At 40.4% G+C, this 18793-nt stretch overlaps 1 protein-coding gene and 1 pseudogene across 3 annotated transcripts in view; both read left to right on the top strand.

Annotated features, from left to right (window-relative positions):
- Positions 1–18793, top strand: part of DRC9 (dynein regulatory complex subunit 9) — a 48348-nt gene that overhangs the window by 20249 nt on the left and 9306 nt on the right. The window contains exons 7-10 of one of the 3 annotated variants that reach the window (XM_019922965.3): positions 5957–6118; positions 7129–7203; positions 8275–8319; positions 18362–18493. In XM_019922965.3, coding sequence (XP_019778524.1) covers positions 5957–6118; positions 7129–7203; positions 8275–8319; positions 18362–18493 — 414 coding nt within the window. The remainder of the gene's footprint in view (positions 1–5956; positions 6119–7128; positions 7204–8274; positions 8320–18361; positions 18494–18793) is intronic. The other 2 variants (XM_033855716.2, XM_073804121.1) reach the window with 2 other exon arrangements.
- On the top strand, positions 2919–4783 carry LOC117312158 (heterogeneous nuclear ribonucleoprotein K-like; annotated as a pseudogene).

The following is an 18793-nucleotide window of genomic DNA, read 5'->3' as shown; positions in this document are numbered from 1 at the left end:
TTAACACCGTGTGTTTATATTAACGGGCATTAGAGGATATATTCAACCTTCACAGCAAAACTAAAACTTCACAGATACTGCTTAAAACAAGACTACGTTTTTCAAAATTGCTTAGCCCAAAGAGAATTACTAGATCGAATAAAAGACAAATCATACGGCAAAATTTTCCAAGGGGTAGTCAGATATCAAATGATATCAAAGGTCATCTGTGTGGAACAAAAAAAATCTACAAATAATAATGGAAACCAGAGCTCCCAGCAGTTAACTACACACTTACTACGCGCCAGGGTTAGGCACTTAAAAGCATCACCTCTGTTATTAGGCAAAGCTGCCCTATTACGCAGGAAACATAAACACACTAATTTTAAAGACTAGGAAACTAAGGTTTGGTGATAAATCACCTGACAAATCTTACAGGCTCGCAAAAAGTGGGCCTCTGATTCCAGAGCCGGGTTCTTCACCAAAACTAACTCAAGAACCTGGGGTAAGGGCAGACCCTAGACCAAGCGACAGACCCGCGGAGAGGGACTCGGGCTTGGAGGACACGGGTACCAGGACAAAAATGAGATGGGAAGACGGCAGGGAGAGATGCACAGAGACTAGAGACACCTGGCGAACGGAGACACCAACATTAATCCTGACGCTCTGACGCCGAAACGTGACAGAAAGGCAGAACGAGACTGGGACAGACACACGGTGACAAATGCTTTGCAAAAACGCCGAAAGAGACACGGACACAAGCAGAAGGTAGGCCCGCGGGAGGCAGCGGCGCTGACACGCAGACGCGGGAGAGACGGAGAGCCGGGGGCGGCCCAGGCCGGCCGGGAGCAGACAAACAAAGGCCGCGGAGACGCCCGAGCGCGCCCGCCTGCCGCGCCCCTGCCAGCGCTCACCTCGGTCCCCTCACGCCGCGCTCCAGGGGGTCATGGCGGGCAACCCCCTGCTCCCGCTCGGCCTCCGTGTCGCGCGCCGAGCCGCGAGCGGCGGACGCGGGGCCGCCCTCGGGCGCACGCGCGAACGCACTGAGGGCCACAGGCCGACGGCCCTGACGCCCCGGCGCCCGGGAGGGGCGCGGAGAGCAGGGCGGGGGCGGGGGCTACTGTTCATTGCGGTGTGTGGGCTTCTCATTGTGGTGGCCTCTTTTGTTGCGGAGTACAGGCTCTAGGTGCGTGGGCTTCAGTAGTTGTGGCACACGGGCTCAGTAGTTGTGGCACACGGGCTTAGTTGTTCCGCAGCATGTGGGATCTTCCTCGACCAGGGCTCGAACCCGTGTCCCCTGCATTGTCAGGCAGATTCTTATCCACTGCACCACCAGGGAAGCGCAACCCACTTTTCTTACCCTTCAGGTGTCAGAGTAAACATTCCTTTCCCAGAGAATCCTTTCTTGGACTATCCAATCTAACATAGGTCTCTCTTGTTATTTTCTCTCATAACCTTTTCTTTCATAGCATATTGCACATTTTAAAAAGTTTAAAACTAAAAGTTTCCTTTTAGTTACATCTTTCCCACTAGATTGTAAGCTCTATGAGGGCAAGGACCATGTCTATTTAGGCCTTTACTATTTACCTAGAGTCTAGTCCAATGCCTGATACATAATAAATATTTTAAAAATGAATACCAAGGCCATTAAATTGCCAAGCACTTATTATCAAAAAGGCCTGATATTACAAGTGTTGGCAAGGATGTGGAGAAAAGGGAACCCTCGTGTACTGTTGCTGGGAAAGTAAATTGGTGCAGTCACTATGGAAAACAGTATGGAGATTCCTCAAAGAATTAAGAATAAAACTACCATATCATTCATTTATTCCACTTCTGGGTATTTATCCAAAGAACATGAAAACACTAATTCAGAAAGATATACGTACCCCTATGTTCATTGCAGCATTGTCCACAATAGCCAAGATAAGAAAACAACCTAAGTGCCCACTGACAGATGAATGGATAAAGAAGATATGGTGTGTATATATATATATATATATATATATATACACAGTATATATACAATGGAATATTACTCAGCCATAAAAGGATGAAGTCTTGCTATTTGTGACAACATGGATGGACACTGAGATTATCATGCTAAGTGAAATAAGTCAGACAGAGAAAGATAAATAACATATAATTTCACTCATGTGGAATCTAAAACAAACAAACAAAACAAAAATACATGAACAAACCAAACAAAAACAAACATGTAGAACAGAGTAGTGGTTACCAGAAGGGGAAAGGATTAGGGGTGGGAAATGGGTAAAGGGGGTCAACTGTATGGTGACAGATGGAAACTAAACTTTTGGTGGTGAGCACATTGTAATGTATACAGAAGTTGAAATATAATGTACACATGAAACTTACATAATATTATAAACCAATGTTAACTCAATTAAAGAAAGAAAAGAAATTGCCAAGCACTTTGGAACCTGTGAAGAGTTTTCACACATATTGTCAATTAATCCTTATAATTACTTGCTAAGATATTGCAGGCAGGGTAGATATTAATGTTTCTATTTTAAAGAAGGTAAGACTTAGAGAGTTTAACTGACGCGGCCAAATTCACACAGCTGGTGGGACTTGGGTGGGAAGTTAGGTCTTTTGATCATTTAGTTCAGTGCTCTTTCCACCAAAATGAGATAGTGATGGGAAATTTGTGTGGATACAGAGTACCCAAATAGTGTGCCTAGGAAAGAATCTCACAGTCCTGATGCTGATTATCAATTATACCATCCATGATTATTGGGTAAATTTCCCATAGTGTGATAGCAGAAAAATAGATCCAGTTCCTTGTTGAAATATAAGAACAAAAGGTAGGTTCTCTGTCTAGCTGTGACCGGCTGAGGCTGCACAGCAGCATAGGGCCGGTAGCCTTGCCTGGCTACTGCAGCGCAAGGGTGTCAGTTGGTCCCGCCCAGAACACTTCAGTTCTGCCCTGCAAAGATATATTAAATAACTGATTGGTGTGCCCCTTTAATACAAGAAAATGGAAATTGAACAGCCAGAGGAAACCTTTCCCAACACCAAAACCAATGGTGAATTAGGTAAACGCCCCGCTGAAGATATGGAAGACGAACAAGCTTTTAAAAGATCTAGAAACAGGGCTTCCCTGGTGGCGCAGTGGTTGAGAGTCCGCCTGCCGATGCAGGGGACACGGGTTCGTGCCCCGGTCCGGGAAAATCCCATGTGCCGCGGAGCGGCTGGGCTCGTGAGCCATGGCCGCTGGGCCTGCGCGTCCGGAGCCTGTGCTCCACAACGGGAGAGGCCACAACAGTGAGAGGCCCGCGTACCGCAAAAAAAAACAAACAAACCCCCCCCCCCCAAAAAAAAAAGATCTAGAAACACTGATGTGATGGTTGAATTATGCCTTCTGCTTCAGAGCAAGAATGCTGGGGCAGTGATTGGAAAAGGAGGCAAGAATATTAAGGCTCTCCGTACAGACTACAATGAGTGTTTCAGTTCCAGACAGCAGTGGCCCCGAGTGCATATTGAGTAACAGTGCCAGTACTGAAACAATTGGAGAAATTCTGAAGAAAATCATCCCTATCTTGGAAGAGGGCCTGCAGTTGCCATCACCCACTGCAACCAGCCAGCTCCCACTCGAATCTGATGCTGTGGAATGCTTAAATTACCAACAATATAAAGGAAGCGACTTTGACTGCGAGTTGAGACTGTTCATTCATCAGAGTCTGGCTGGAGGAATTATTGGGGTCAAAGGTGCTAAAATCAAAGAACTTGGAGAGAACACTCAGACAACAATCAAGCTTTTCCAGGAATGTTGTCCTCAATCCACTCTGACAGAGTTGTTCTTATTGGAGGAAAACCTGATAGGGTTGTAGAGTGCATAAAGATCATCCTTGATCTTATATCAGAGTCTCCCATCAAAGGACATGCTCAGCATTATGATCCCAATGTTTACGATGAAACCTATGATTATGGTGGTTTTACAATGATATTTGATGACCGCCGTGGACGTCCTGTGGGATTTCCCATGCCGGGAAGAGGTGGTTTGGACAGAATGCCCCCTGGTCGGGGTGGGTGTCCCATGCCTCCATCCAGAAGGGATTATGATGATATGAGCCCTCGTCGAGGACCTCCTCCACCTCCTCCTGGATGAGGGGGCCCGGGTGGTGGCAGAGCTCGGAATCTTCCTCTTCCTCCACCACCACCACCTAGAGGAGGAGAGCTAATGGCCTATGACAGAAGAGGGAGACCTGGAGACTGTTATGATTTGGTTAGTTTCAGTGCTGATGAAATCTGGGACTCTGCAGTAGATACATGGAGCCCGTCAGAGTGGCAGACGGCTTATGAACCACAGGGTGGCTCTGGATATGATTATTCCTATGCAGGGGGTCGTGGCTCATACGGTGATCTTGGTGGACCTATTATTACTACACAAGTAACTATTCCCAAAGATCTGGCTGGATCTATTATTGGCAAAGGTGGTCAGCAGATTAAACAAATCCATCATGAGTCAGGAGCTTCGATCAAAATTGATGAGCCTTTAGAAGGGTCCGAAGATCGGATTATTACCATTACAGGAACACAGGCCCAGATACAGAATGCTCAGTAGTTGCTGCAGAACAGTGTGAAGCAGTATTCTGGAAAGTTTTTCTAAGTCTAGTGAAGAACTGAAGGGGTCCTGCATCTTTTTTTTTTTTTATCTGCTACTGTTTAAAAAGCCAACATTCCTCTGCTTCATAGGTGTTCTGCATTTGAGGTGTAGTGAAATCTTTGCTGTTTACCAGATGTAATGTTTTAGTTCCTTACAAACAGGCTTGGGGGTAGGGGGAGGGTGTGCAAAAACGAACATTGAAATTTTGAAACAGCAGCAGAGTGAGTGACTTTTTTTTTTTTTTGCGGTACGCAGGCCCCTCACTGTTGTGGCCGCTCGCGTTGCGGAGCACAGGCTCCGGAGGCGCAGGCTCAGCTGCCATAGCTCACGGGCCTAGCCGCTCCGCGGCATGTGGGATCTTCCCGGACCGGGGCATGAACCCGCGTCCCCTGCATCGGCAGGCGGACTCTCAACCACTGCGCCACCAGGGAAGCTCGGTGGTCATTTTTTTTTAAGATGGTCATTTTTTAAATGGCTGAATTCCCCCAAGCTGCCCCCAAACTAAACACTAAGTTTAATTTTCACTCCTCTTTTGGATATAAATAAATGCATCTCTTCTTGGACTTAGGCAAATATCTTGACACATTCAGTTCTGGTGATTTCTTAAGTGATTTGAAAGTCCATTGCTTGGGAGGAAATTCCACCACACATTCATGCTTCTAATAAGCTGGAGATTTTTCTTTGTTTTTGCAAATGCTTGCCCCTACTTTGCAACGATTTTCTGTTTGTAGTTGTGAAGAACCAAGGTGGGAAGCAATACAACAGATGGAGTAGTTGGTATAAGTATATACCAGAAGCCTAATGGTGGCAAGTTTTATTAATCAGAATGATACTTGGTTATATAAGTGACTGATGCTAAATAAATTCTGATTATTTTTTATTAGATAATTTCTCACTTATAGACTTAAACTGTCAGCTTGGTAGTGTCTATTAGTTAAACTTTGTAAAAAATATATATATATATTCTTGTTTTTCCATTGTATGCAAATTGAAAGAAAAAATGTACCATTTCTCTGTTGTATGTTGGATTATGTAGGAAATGTTTGTGAACAATTCAAAAAAAGATGAGAAAAGTTCCTGTGGATGTTTTGTGTAGTATCTTGGCATTTGTATTGATAGTTAAAAGTTCACTTCCAAATAAAATTCCCATAATGCTAGATTTGATGTGTGCCCAATTTGAACAAGGGTTGATTGACACCTGTAAAATTTGTTAAAACGTTCCTCTTGTAAGGAAATACAAAATCTTAAATTATATATATAAAAAAAAAGAACAAAAGGTAAGCTTAAGCCACTGACTGAGCTGAATGGAGGTAGAATGTATTTTAATTTAGAAACTTGGTCTTACCTTTACAGAGTCGGCATGAATATATTGCTCACCTTAAGAACGAGTTGCAAGAGATGAAGGCAAAAACCAACATGGAGAATCGCTATATGAAGAGAAACACTGAGCTGCAGATTTCCCAGACCCAGAAAAAATGTAGCAAAACAGAGGAGCTCTTGCTGGAAGAGATTGAGGTAATCACTGTTAATTAGAAATGAATCAGGTAGCTGGCAGTCAAGCTATCGCTCCTGATTTGCCTCAGCTGACAAAGGAGGAGAGCGAGGGAGACTTTCCCAATCTTTGCTCTCCCTCTCCAGCAACCCTAACATTTGAGGTTAAAAACAAAAAAGGAATGAGGACTTGCTTTTTTGCAGGCAGAGATTCTGATGGGCTGTAGCTTACATCTCCTGGCTTTTTGTAATGACTTTGAAAATTGGTTGTACTTTCTTCTCTTGGTCACTTTATCCTTACTCTATAAAACCACTTGCCATTTCTCCTGGTAATTATAGGGAGAGGGCAAAACAAGATGTTCAGTAACTGCAGGTTTTTGCTGCTACTTTTCTCACTCAACCAGTATCTTTCATCCCTCCATTAAGAAATACAAAATCTAGAGGGCTGAACTTCATGCAAACCTACATTTACAGAAATGAGAAGTCACAGTGAAAAATGTCAGGAGAAAGAAACAAGGGTAGACCCTCATTAGAGGAGGAAGACTAAATGGCTAAAAGAACAAGTGGTCGGCGAGAAGGAGCAAACATCAGTAGAGCGTATCACCTGTGTGCAGGAGGCGGCTCCTTTCTCTGACTCACTTGAAAGCTTACTTCCCAAGTGTGGCTTAAGACTATGACAACAAACTTTTTTCTTGCACTCTGGAATTTCCTTCTGTAGGCCTGAGAAGCTTGTGCCCTTGAAGCATTGTTTCTCTCCTTAAATGGACACCAGTTTCCAGGCCACAGGATTATGGCCCTTTTGCTCTGGGCAGCTGCCTGTGTCTAGCACAGTGCCAGATATGGCTCAGCCATGTTGTGAACACGAATTGAGTTGAAGGGAACGGAATTTATGCTCTGGAGCAATATCTCGGAATCTTAGGATCCCAGCTGGTAGAGAAGACCTGTACTACTGTCACAGCTACACCCCTGATCTTGAGAACTCACTTCCAGCCCCATTGGGAAGAATTCCTGACATTGCTTTATTGTTCTCACAGAAACTAAGGCTGAAAACTGAAGAAGAGAACCGGATTCATGCAGAGATTGAAATATTCCTTAGAAAGGAGCAGCAGGTGGGTCCCCAAAACTTTCTTATCCTCTGACATGTTTGTGTCCTGCTTATAAAATACCAAGGACAGCAAAAAAAATTTAAGGAACAAAAAATCAACCATGATTCTACCAGCCTAATAAATGAGCTGTATAGCCCACTTTTCTTTAAAAGTTATCCATCTGGATAAATATTTTATAAAGCTGTAATTTGAGTACAGGTAAAATTTTGTCTTCTACCTTTATCATTTGGCACTATATAAGAAATTTTTCTTGTTCCTATATTGCTTCATAGTCATAATTTAAAACTAAAATTTCCTGATTTCTTAAAATTATAAAAATAGCATATTCTTAGTTGAGGGAAGATTTTTTTAAAAATTGCCAATTGGGGACTTCCCTGGTGGTGCAGTGGTTAAGAGTCCGCCTGCTAATGCAGGGGACACGGGTTCAAACCCTGGTCTGGGAAGATCCTACGTGCCATGGAGCAACTAAGCCCATGCACCACAACTACTGAACCCACATGCCACAACTACTGAAGCCCGCACGCCTAGAGCCCATGCTCCGCAACAAGAGAAGCCACTGAAATGAGAAGCCTGTGCACTGCAATGAAGAGTAGCCCCACTCACCACAACTAGAGAAAGCCTGCATGTAGCAATGAAGACCCAACACAGCCAAAAATAAATTAATTAATTTTTTAAAATTTGCCAGTTGGTTTTTTACTCATTTTTCCATTTTATTGCAGTCTCTTCATAAAATAATTTTAAGTGGTTTTATAATGTTCCATTGAATGGTTATTCCATAATTTGTTACTCTTTTGTTTTGGATATTTAGATTATTTCCAAAGTTTCATTATTATAAATAATTCAGTAATGAAAGCTTTGTCCAAATAACTGTTTTATTCATTGCGATTACTTACTAAAAGTAAATCTCAAGCATGAGATTATTAATTCAGAGAGTCTGTTATTTTGTGACTTTTGATAAATAATGCTAGTACTTTCTGTTTTACACTGACATCAGCAATTTATGCAAGCACTAATTTCAAGGTAACCTCAATAGAACTAGCTGTTTTCGATTTTTTTTTTTTTTTGTACTTGCAGGATCTGGCTTTAATGAATTTGAACACAAGGCACAGTCTTCCAGGTGTATGTAAATATATGTCCATTTTAAAATTGCTTTTTGCTTCTTCCATCTCTAATTCTTTTGGACAGGAATGAAAGAATGTTTAAATTCTTTCTTATTCAAGCAAGAACTTCTTTAGCCTAATAGTCTTTTGTTGCCTCCTAGATCTTGGTGAGTTTTCTGTGGTTAAATGATGCTTTTAATTTCTGTATCAACACAAACTGTCTTTGTTGGTTTCTCCAAAATAGTATTTTCTTCCTCTAGTGTGTCATTACAGTCCCTTTTGGCTTTTGTTTCTTCCTCAGGGGATAAATGTGGGTGCTCCGTGCATCCCCTACATACAAAATGCTGGATCCAGGATTCTAATCCTTGGCATTTAGGACGATCCATTATGGGCTTATAAATGCGCATTTTCACTCCTTCTACAAAGGCACTGGTCTGCTTTATGACAGAGGGCTTAACATTCCTCAATTCTATCACTCCATCCATCTTTGGTCCTGTCCCACAGGGTACCGCAATGTTTTAGATATTTTTAAAAGTCTACTAATTTAATGAATTGTCTTATTTTGCATTTTTGCTTACTAATAGAATTGACCATTTTTCCATGTATTTATTTACTTATTTCATTTCTTCTTGTCTGAATTATATATGACTGAATGGTTTTAATTAGTATTTCCAATACTAATAACAAACCAAGCTGAATGGAACCTTTCAAAATATCCCTGTTGGATGAATAAGGAAAAAATTTCCAGCTTACTCATCATATAGCCTGCCTTTGAGAAACTGGATGAATTTTCAGCAAATAATCTAAATCTGTGGTTAAAGAAAATAATTTCTAGTTGCTATCTCACAGGTCTTTACTGAAAAATACATCAGTAGGCTATTAGAACCTGTACTCCTGTAATTTCAGGATTATGTATCATGTTACCTGTTTCAGATGTTAGAAGTATAGCAGGTATTTGATGACGATCAGATGAGTGGGTGGATAAATGGATGTTGGATGCATGAAGTTAGTGTTCCTCACATCTTCAGCCTAATAACACAAGTGATACACAAATACTTTTTAATGAAAAATTGGAAACAGTACAGAAATACATAGATTTTCAAAAAGCGAAAACTTTCTTAATCACTTCCTTTTCCAAAGAGTTCTTCCATATTCTTTTCCTTTCATGTACATATTTGTGTATGTACCTAAATACTTGTTTTTAGTATTTATTTATATTTGTTTTTGACATAAATGGGATCATACTATATATGTTTTTCCAGACTCAGTTTTTTAAAAGAATTTACTTTGTCTTTAATGTTTTCTTTTTTTAAAAAATAGATTTATTTATTTATTTTTGGCTGTGTTGGGTCTTCATTGCTACTCATGGGCTTTCTCTAGTTATGGCGAGCGGGGGGCTACTCTTCGTTGCGGTGCACGGGCTTCTCATTGCGGTGGCTTCTCTTGTTGTGGAGCACAAGCTCTAGGCATGTGGGCTTCAGTAGTTGTGGTACGTGGGCTCAGTAGTTGTGGTTCGCAGGCTCTAGAGATCAGGCTTAGTAGTTGTGGCGCACGGGCTTAGTTGCTCTGCGGCATGTGGGATCTTCCCCGGCCAGGGCTCGAACCTGTGTCCCTTGCATTGGCAGGCAGATTCTTTTTTTTTTTTTTTTGCGGTACGCAGGCCTCTCACTGCCGTGGCCTCTCCCGCCGCGGAGCACAGGTTCTGGACACGCAGGCCCAGAGGCCGTGGCCCACGGGCCCAGACGCTCCGCAGCATGCGGGATCCTCCCAGACCAGGGCACGAACCCGAGTCCCCTGCATCGGCAGGCGGACCCCCAACCACTGCTCCACCAGGGAAGCCTGGCAGGCAGATTCTTAACCACTGTACCACCAGGGAAGTCCCTGTCTTTAATGTTTTCTAAGGCAGTACAATTGCTATATAACATGCCATGAGGGGGTTATACCAAAATTTAGGTAACCATCCTTCTGTCAGTGGACATGTCTCTAAGTGCATGGTATATGGAAATTCTATTCATTTTTGTAATATTGTTCTAGATTCCTTATGTCCTCTCATATTAGTTTTAATGGTTTTTCAGTTGATTCATTTGGATATCTAGGTAGAAAATCTTATTGACTGTAGATAATAACAATTTTATATTTTCCCTTTCATTATTTATATGTCTATTTCCATTTTGTGGCTTATTGTACAGATAGAGTGGCAAGTGTAATGTTTTGTAGTAGTAGTAATAATAATGTGGCACTGTTTTTCTATTCTTGGTTTTAATGATGTTTCAGTCAGTATTACACATGAATTCATAGTCATGCCAAGTTTCTCATGTGCAAGTTAGGGCTCCTTAGGGAAGAATAAGACCCTGCAACTTAGAATGGGAATACCTGGTTGGACTCAGATTTATGTAATTGACAGTCTTGAACCCCCAAGTCACTGTAAGCCTCTCTTGCCAGTGGAGTTAGCCTGCCCTCCTATGTCTGAGATTAGTCTTCCTTTTCCTGAAAACCCTGTGATAATAACTTCATCTGAGGCAGATGCCTGGAAAAGGGATGCTCATTCTCAAGACCGACTGCAATCACCCCTTTTGTCCCTGGATCCATCACTAGGGTCAAATCTCAGCAGATTTCAGGTTGATAGGTAACTCAGAAGGAAATAGCTTACACTGCAAAAGAATTACAAGACTTTACTGATACATATTGACGGAAACCCAGGGGATATGTATGGGAATGGATTCTAAGGGTGTTAGACCAAGGAAGGTGGAGCATAGCACTATTACACATGAATTCATAGTCATACCAAGTTTCTCATGTGCAGGTTAGGGTTCCTTGGTAAAGAATAGGACCCTGCAACTTAGAATGGGAACACCTGGTGGGGATGATGGGCTCATGGAGTGCCAGAGAACATGTGGCAGCACTTAACTACCAAAGCGAAGGTGGACACGATTGCCATGGAGTGCAGCAGAGAGGTACTGGTAATCAGAAAGCCTTTGCCCACAGGGATGTTTGGCAATGACTAATTAATTGTGGTATCTCTAGGAACAAAATTGATGGGCAGCCTGATAAAGCATTACTTGATCTATATAACAGAAAAGGGTCCAAGTCTAGTTGCCAAAAACCTGATTTGAGTCACCACAATGAAGAGTCAAGACCTCTCATCCACTTTACAGACTAAGTAAATTCACAGACCCAGAGCACCTTGATTGAAGGGAGCAGGTCCCCCTGAGGATGAACTCTGCAGCACTGCTGCAAATAATACAAGTGAATCTTCCTCCAAGCCTTACCCAAGGGACATGTGGCTACTTATTAGAGTGACTATGCACTGGAAAAAAGGAAATATCCAGACCTTTTGAGATTACTAAACATTGGCTCTGAATTGATGCTAATTCCTAGGGACTCAAAACAACACTGTGGCCCCTCTTCAAAATGGGGGATTATAGTGGTCAGGTGATAGATGGCGACTTAAGTCTGATTGGCTCTGGGCCCACCTGTTCTGTGGATACACTCTGTGGTTATTTTCCCCAGTTACTGAACATAGGATTGGAATAGACATACTTGATAACAGACAAAATTTCTACATTGGCTCTCTGATTCATGGAGTGAGGGCCTTTATGGTAGTAAGGACCTAGTAGAAGTCTCTGGAACTTCCCATCCCTACCAAGATAGTAAATCATAAGCAGTGCTGTACCACTGGTGTAACTGTAGAAATTAGTGCCAACATCAAAGGCTTCAAGGTGGAGGTAGTGACACTTGTCACATCCCCTTTTAACTCAGCTGTTTGGCCTGTGCAGTTGAATGATCTTGAAGAGTGACTGTGGACTAATGTAAATGTAATCAGATGGTGATTCAAATTGCAGCTACTGTTCGAGATGTAGTATCTTTACTGGAGAAAATCTTCAATGGCCACTGGCACTTGGTAGGCAGCTATTAACTTGACTAAGGTCCCTGTCTCCAAACTAGTTTCGAAAAAAACTGCAGAAGCAGTTTGCTTTTACCTGACAGGGCCAACAGTACACGCTTACAGTCTCGCATCAGGGCTATGTCATTTCTCCTTTCTCTGCCATATTATGGTCTGCAGAGATATTGCCTGCTTTGACTTTCCACAAAACATCATATGTTTCACTGCATTATGCAGTGAAACATATGTTCACTACATTATGTTCACTGCATTATGGTGATTGTATCTGATGAACAGAAGAAGCAAGGATTTTAGATGCCTTAGTCAGACGTGAATTAGAAGGTGGGAAGACAAACTCTATTTTTGGTACTAACTCTATATCATTATGGTCCAGTTAGGTGACAGAAGCCACATCAGTAATTTGAGCAGAGAACAATTAACAAAAGAATTATTAACTGGTAATAAGGAATTGGCTACAAAGGAGGGATAAAAGAGAACTCTAGGGCTAAAGGACAGTATGCAAGGAAGGATGTTTGCTTTGTTGCCCTGGGTCAGAGCTGGTTTACAGCTAGTAGGGTAAAGCTGGCAAGCAGGGAACTGTGGACTGTGTTTGGCAAGCAAGAATCCTTCTGCTGTGTCAGCAAAACTTGGTGAACAAGTGCCACTGAATGTCCCACACCCATGCCACAGTGAGCTGTGCCCCTGAAACAAGAGGAAGCACACTGGAACCAAGGAGAGAAGCTCTTCTGTCATGTCCCTCTGGCGCCCTCCACTGACAAAGCTTCACATTTTGCAAGCTTGCAAAACAAATGTTTACTGCAAGCACCAAGTTTCACAAAGTGGGTCAGTGAAGGATGATTTGGAGCTGAGAGGATGGTGATTTGATAATTGGCACAAATGGGGATCGTATGACGTTTGCACTGTAGGTTTATGGGAGGTAAACCTTATCAAGTTAATAAAGTTTCCTTTTAGTTATATATTAAGTTTTTTTTCTCTTCTTAATCGGGAATGAGCATTCAGATTTATGAGATAGATTTTTTTTAATCCATTGAGATGATATGATCTTTTTCTCTTTTAATATGTTAATAAATTAAAACACATTAATACATTTGTTGATGTTGACTCATCTTAAATTTGGGGGATAAATCCTACTTGTTCATAATTTATTATTCTTTTACTAGGCAGTTAGAATTGTAGATTTTTATTTTGTATTTATATATTCTATAAATGAGATTAACCTATAGATTCATTTTTTGGTGCTTCTTTGTTGTATTGTGATCAGTTATGCTAGCTTGGCAGTTTGAATTGGGAAGCTTTTCATCTTTTTATACTCTGAAACCTACAAAATAAAAATAGAACAAAATAGATTACTATTTGTTCCTTGAAACTGGTAAATTCAGTCATAAACAATCTTGCTGGGTATCATTTTAAAGGAGATATTTGGCTCCCTTTTCAATTTTTTTAAATGATTACTGATGTCTTTACTTTAAAAAAAAAAACCTCCTTTTGAGTCATTTTTCGTAACATATCTTCCTAGAAAATCCATTTCATTAAAACATTCATTTTAAATTTATTAGTATAAATGTGATCTATAGTCTCTTACAGTTTAAAATTTTCTCTTATTTCTGAAGTTATCTTTTCCATCCTTTACTTTCAAAAATTTGTGTCTTGTCTCCCATTTTCTTGCTGAGCTTTGTCAAAGGTTTGACCATTTTATTGGTCTTCATAAAATCCATCTTTTGGTTTTATTGAGCAAATCTGTTTTTTTCCCTGTCACATTGGTTTTTGCTTTAATTTTGAGTAATTATGTTCATGTATTATTTATAATTATTTAATTATATAATTCCTATAATTATGTATAATTATTTTCTTTGAGCTTATATTGCTAATCTTTGTCTAGTTTCTTAAATACTCAATTCGTTTATTTTCAAATTTTATTATTTTCTTTTTAAAAATTTTTTGTTTGCGTTGGGTCTTTGTTGCTGCGCACGGGCTTTCTGTAGTTGCAGTGAGCAGGGCTACTCTTCATTGCGGTGCGTGGGCGTCTCATTGCAGTGGCTTCTCTTGTTGTGGAGCACGGGCTGTCGGTGCATGGGCTTCAGTAGTTGCAGCACGCAGGCTCAGTAGTTGTGGCTTGCGGGCTTAGTTGCTCCACGGCATATGAGACCTTCCTGGACCAGAGATTGAACCCATGTCCTCTGCATTTGGCAGGCAGATTCTTAACTACTGAGCCACAAGGGAAGTCCCTTATTTTCTTGTAAATGTATATAAACCAACACTTTTCTGAGTACAGTCTGAAGTTTTAATAAATAATGCTTACATTGTCATTCCTTTCCAAATAATTTGAAATTTATTTATTTTTCCCCAACATTTTATTATGAGTGTTTCCAAATATACACAAAGTTGAAAGAATTTTACAGTGAATGCCCCAAAGCCCATCTTCTAGTTCTGATTCTACCATTCACATTTTATTATTCTTGCTTTATCACGTCTATACATCCTTCCTCCATTAATCCATCTTACCTTTTTTGGGCCTTTAAAAGTAAATTGTAGGCATCATAATTTTTAGTTTACAATTTGTTATTTCCTTTGGTTGTTGTTATTATTTTTTTTTGTTATTTCCTTTTTAACCCTATTTAATAGGGTTTTTTTTTTAACATCTTTATTGGAGTATAATGGCTTTACAATGGTGTGTTACTTTCTGCTTTGTAACAAAGTGAATCAGTTATACATATACATATGTCCCCATTTCTCTTCCCTCTTGTATCTCCCTCCCTCCCACCCTCCCTATCCCACCCCTCTAGGTGGTCACTAAGCACCGAGCTGATCTCCTTGTGCTATGCAGCTGCTTCCCACTAGCTATCTATTTTACGTTTGGTAGTGTATATATGTCCATGCCACTCTCTCACTTTGTCACAGCTTACCCTTACCCTGACCCCTCCCCTTATTAATAGGGTGTTTTTTAAATGTCCAAGTAGTTAAGGTTGGAGAGGAAAGAGTGTAGGCTGTCTTTCTATTGCTCACAGCAATGCTTTGACCTTTACACTCTTACTGTCTTACATTATGGTCTAGGAATGTGAAATATAAGATTTATGCTTATTGGAATTTGTAGAGTTCTTACTTGCTTCATATATGCTCACATTATATGAATATTTCATGGGTATTTTAAAAGAATGTTTTCTCTGTTAGGTACAAAGTTGTGGCATTGTCTATTAGTCTATCTGTCAAATTCTTCATATTGTTATTTATTTTGGTCTACCTGAGCTATTAATTTCAGAGAGCTGTGATAGTCTCCTAAGATGATTGTGGATCTGTCAATTTCTTACATTTCTAATTTTTTGCTTTATATATTCCAAAAATATGTTATTAGAACACAAAAGTTTATAACTGTAATAGCTTCTTAATAAAGCTTGCCTTTTATCAGTTTAAAATATCCTTTTTTGTCTCATTTAATTATTCTTGGCTTGAGTTCTGTTTTGCCAGATATTAATTGCCAAACCTGCTTGCTTTTTGCTTTGATTTTATTAACTGTGGTTTTTATAAATAGCTCATAGTTGGATTAAAAAATCTGAGAGGTATGTTTTTTGATAGGGGAATTTACTCCAGTTAATTTTATTGTGATTTTTCATTTGTTTATACTTAATGTTTCCATATATATATATATATATATATATATATATGTTTTTTTTTTTTTTTTTGCGGTACGTGGTCCTCTCACTGTTGTGGCCTCTCCCGTTGCGGAGCACAGGCTCTGGACGCGCAGGCTCAGCGGCCATGGCTCACGGGCCTAGCCGCTCCGCGGCATGGGGGATCCTCCCGGACCGGGGCACGAACCCGTGTCCCCCGCATCGACAGGTGGACTCCCAACCACTGCGCCACCAGGGAAGCCCTGTTTCCATATTATTTTATGTTTCCTGCTTTTCAAGCTTTCTAGTTGTTGCTCTCCTTTTTTTAAGTATTATTTTATTTTATTTATTATTTTTTTGGCTGTGCTGGGTCTTTGTTGTGGCACTTGGGTTCTTCTTGTGTCGTGAGGGCTTCTCTAGTTGTGGTGCATGAGCTACAGAGTACGCGGGCTCAGTAGTTGTGGTGCGCAGGTTTATTTGCCCCACGGCATGTGGGATCTTAGTCCCCCAACCAGGGATCGAACCCGTGTCCCCTACATTGAAAGGCAGATTCTCATCCAATAGTGGAATTGATCGAATTTTTATTTCTTGATTTCCAGCTTTCTAGTGCAAACTTCAATTATTTGCATACCACTTTCCTGGTTTTGTAATATCTGCATACCACCTGTATTACTACTATTTTCTAGTTAGTTATTCACCTAAACAACTATATCAATTTATTTTCAGTTAAGATAATATTATTGCTATAAAAGGAAAGCCAGTATCATTTGCTGTAAATAGAAATTAATGTAAATAGAAGTGCAAGAAATATCAGATGATGTTATTACATTTCAGCCAGCTCCTCTTGCCTGCCTGGAGCCTGTTTCCTTTTTTGATTAAAAGAAAACGAAAGTGTTAAGATTTAGAAAGATGTTAAAGACATGATTGCAGCAAACGGACAGGCTCTAAGTTAATCAGAATCATGGATTGTGATTGATTTTTTTAAAATATCATGTTTACGTACCATATAAAGGCTCCTCTTGATGTCTCATTCTTGAGGTACATGCTTCAGGAGTTTGTCATACATTCTTTTCTTGCAGTGGTAACCCTTAAACATTTAGCTTTGTTCTTTCTATTAAATGTAATCAATATCTCTATCTACTTGCCTTTATTAAGGCAAAGATTTTACTTACCTCTTCTCTTCCTCTCCTACATCCCATGTTGAAATCATTCATTATATACTTCTATTTTACAGATGATAGAACTGAGGCTTTGGAGAGTTGAGTAAACTTGTTTGAGTGCCAAGGTTGGGAGTTGAGCCTAGGCAATCTGCCTTCAGAGCCTGTGCTCTTTCCACTAGACTATACTGCCTAATTTGGGATTTAGTTCCAGATTATGATTTGTTACTAAAAATTTATGACATATAGCTTAAATATACATTTTACTATTTCTTATTCATATCTCTTTCATTTTATTTTGCTAAAATATATCCTTGAGGGACTTCCCTGGTGGTGCAGTGGATAAGCCTGCTTGCTCCCAATGCAGGGGGCCCAGGTTTGATCCCTGGTCAGGGAACTAGATCCCACATGCATGCTACAACTAAGAGTTCACATGCCACAACTAAGGAGCCGGTGAGCTGCAACTAAGCAGGTGGCGAACCTCAACTAAAGAGCCCACAAGCCACAACTAAGACCCGGAGCAACCAAATAAATTATTTAAATAAATATATTTAAAAAATAAAGTATATCCTTGAGTAACTCTTTCAGAAAGACAAGGTATATTTCTTTCTTCCCCTCACATTTGAATGTGAGGCTGGCTAGGAATAGAATCTTAGATTCACTTTTATTGTCTTTTAGAATTTTGAAAACATTGTACACTTCTCGACTATTATTTAGTCTTGGCAATCAAAGAGATGACTGATGCCATTCCTATCCTTCAGAATTTCTACCTACCCTTTATTCCTTTCCTCTTCACTGCAACTTCTCTTATCCAGACACGTGGTAGGCCCTTTTCCCCCGTTTTATTTATTTATTTATTTTATTTTAAAAAATATTTAAATATTTATTTATTTTGCGGCATGCGGGATCTTTAGTTGTGGCATGTGGACTTCTTAGTTGCAGCATGTGCTCTTAGTTGCAGCATGCAAACTCTTAGTTGCGGCATGCATACAGGATCTAGTTCCTTGGCCAGGTATCAAACCCAGGCCCCCTGCATTAGGAGTGTAGAGTCTTACCCACTGGACCACCAGGGAAGTCCCCCCACCTGTTTTAAAATTGATAATAGCACACACAAAGTACACAAATATTAAGTATATAGTTTGATGAATATGGCTAAGCACCCCTGTAACCACCATCCAGAGAGAGACATAGAGCACATTTACAGCATCCCAGAAGTCTCCCTCCTGCCCCATTCCCAATCAATAAACTAACCCTCCCCCCAAAAGTAACCATTATTCTGACTTCTATCACTATAGAAAAGTTGTGCTTGTTCTTCTACCTTATATAAATGACTTCATACAGTATATACTGTTTTGTGTCTGGTAGAGCCATATTTTAATGTTTTTTTCCAAGTAGAGACTTGAGGAGAAGCTGGAGTTCTGGATGGAGAAATTTGATAAGGACACAGAAATGAAACAGAATGAACTAAATGCTCTCAAAGCTGCTAAGGCCAGTGACTTAGCACACCTTCAAGAACTTGCAAAGACGGTAAGGAAGCAGAGGCTTAATACTGTAAGGCAGAGAGCACTGAGGAGTGGGTGGTAGCTAAGCAACAGTACCTGGGGGATACTCTTTTTGGTCACAACGTGGTATGCCTGTAAACCACTAGGATTCTTTCTTGATGATGATGATGATGACGTCCTCATTGATGGGGACAATAATAGCAGCAGCCGACACTTTATATTGCTTAATCTGTCCCGGGCACTTTTCTAGTATTTTACATGTATAACTTATTTAACCCTCCCCAAACTCCTTGAGCTAGATACTGTTTTTATTTCTACTTTATGA

The sequence above is a fragment of the Tursiops truncatus genome, chromosome 4, assembly GCF_011762595.2.
Source record: "Tursiops truncatus isolate mTurTru1 chromosome 4, mTurTru1.mat.Y, whole genome shotgun sequence".
Lineage (NCBI taxonomy): Eukaryota > Metazoa > Chordata > Mammalia > Artiodactyla > Delphinidae > Tursiops > Tursiops truncatus.
Note: the sequence above shows the minus strand (reverse complement) of the source record. Positions and strands in the feature narration are given on the sequence as shown.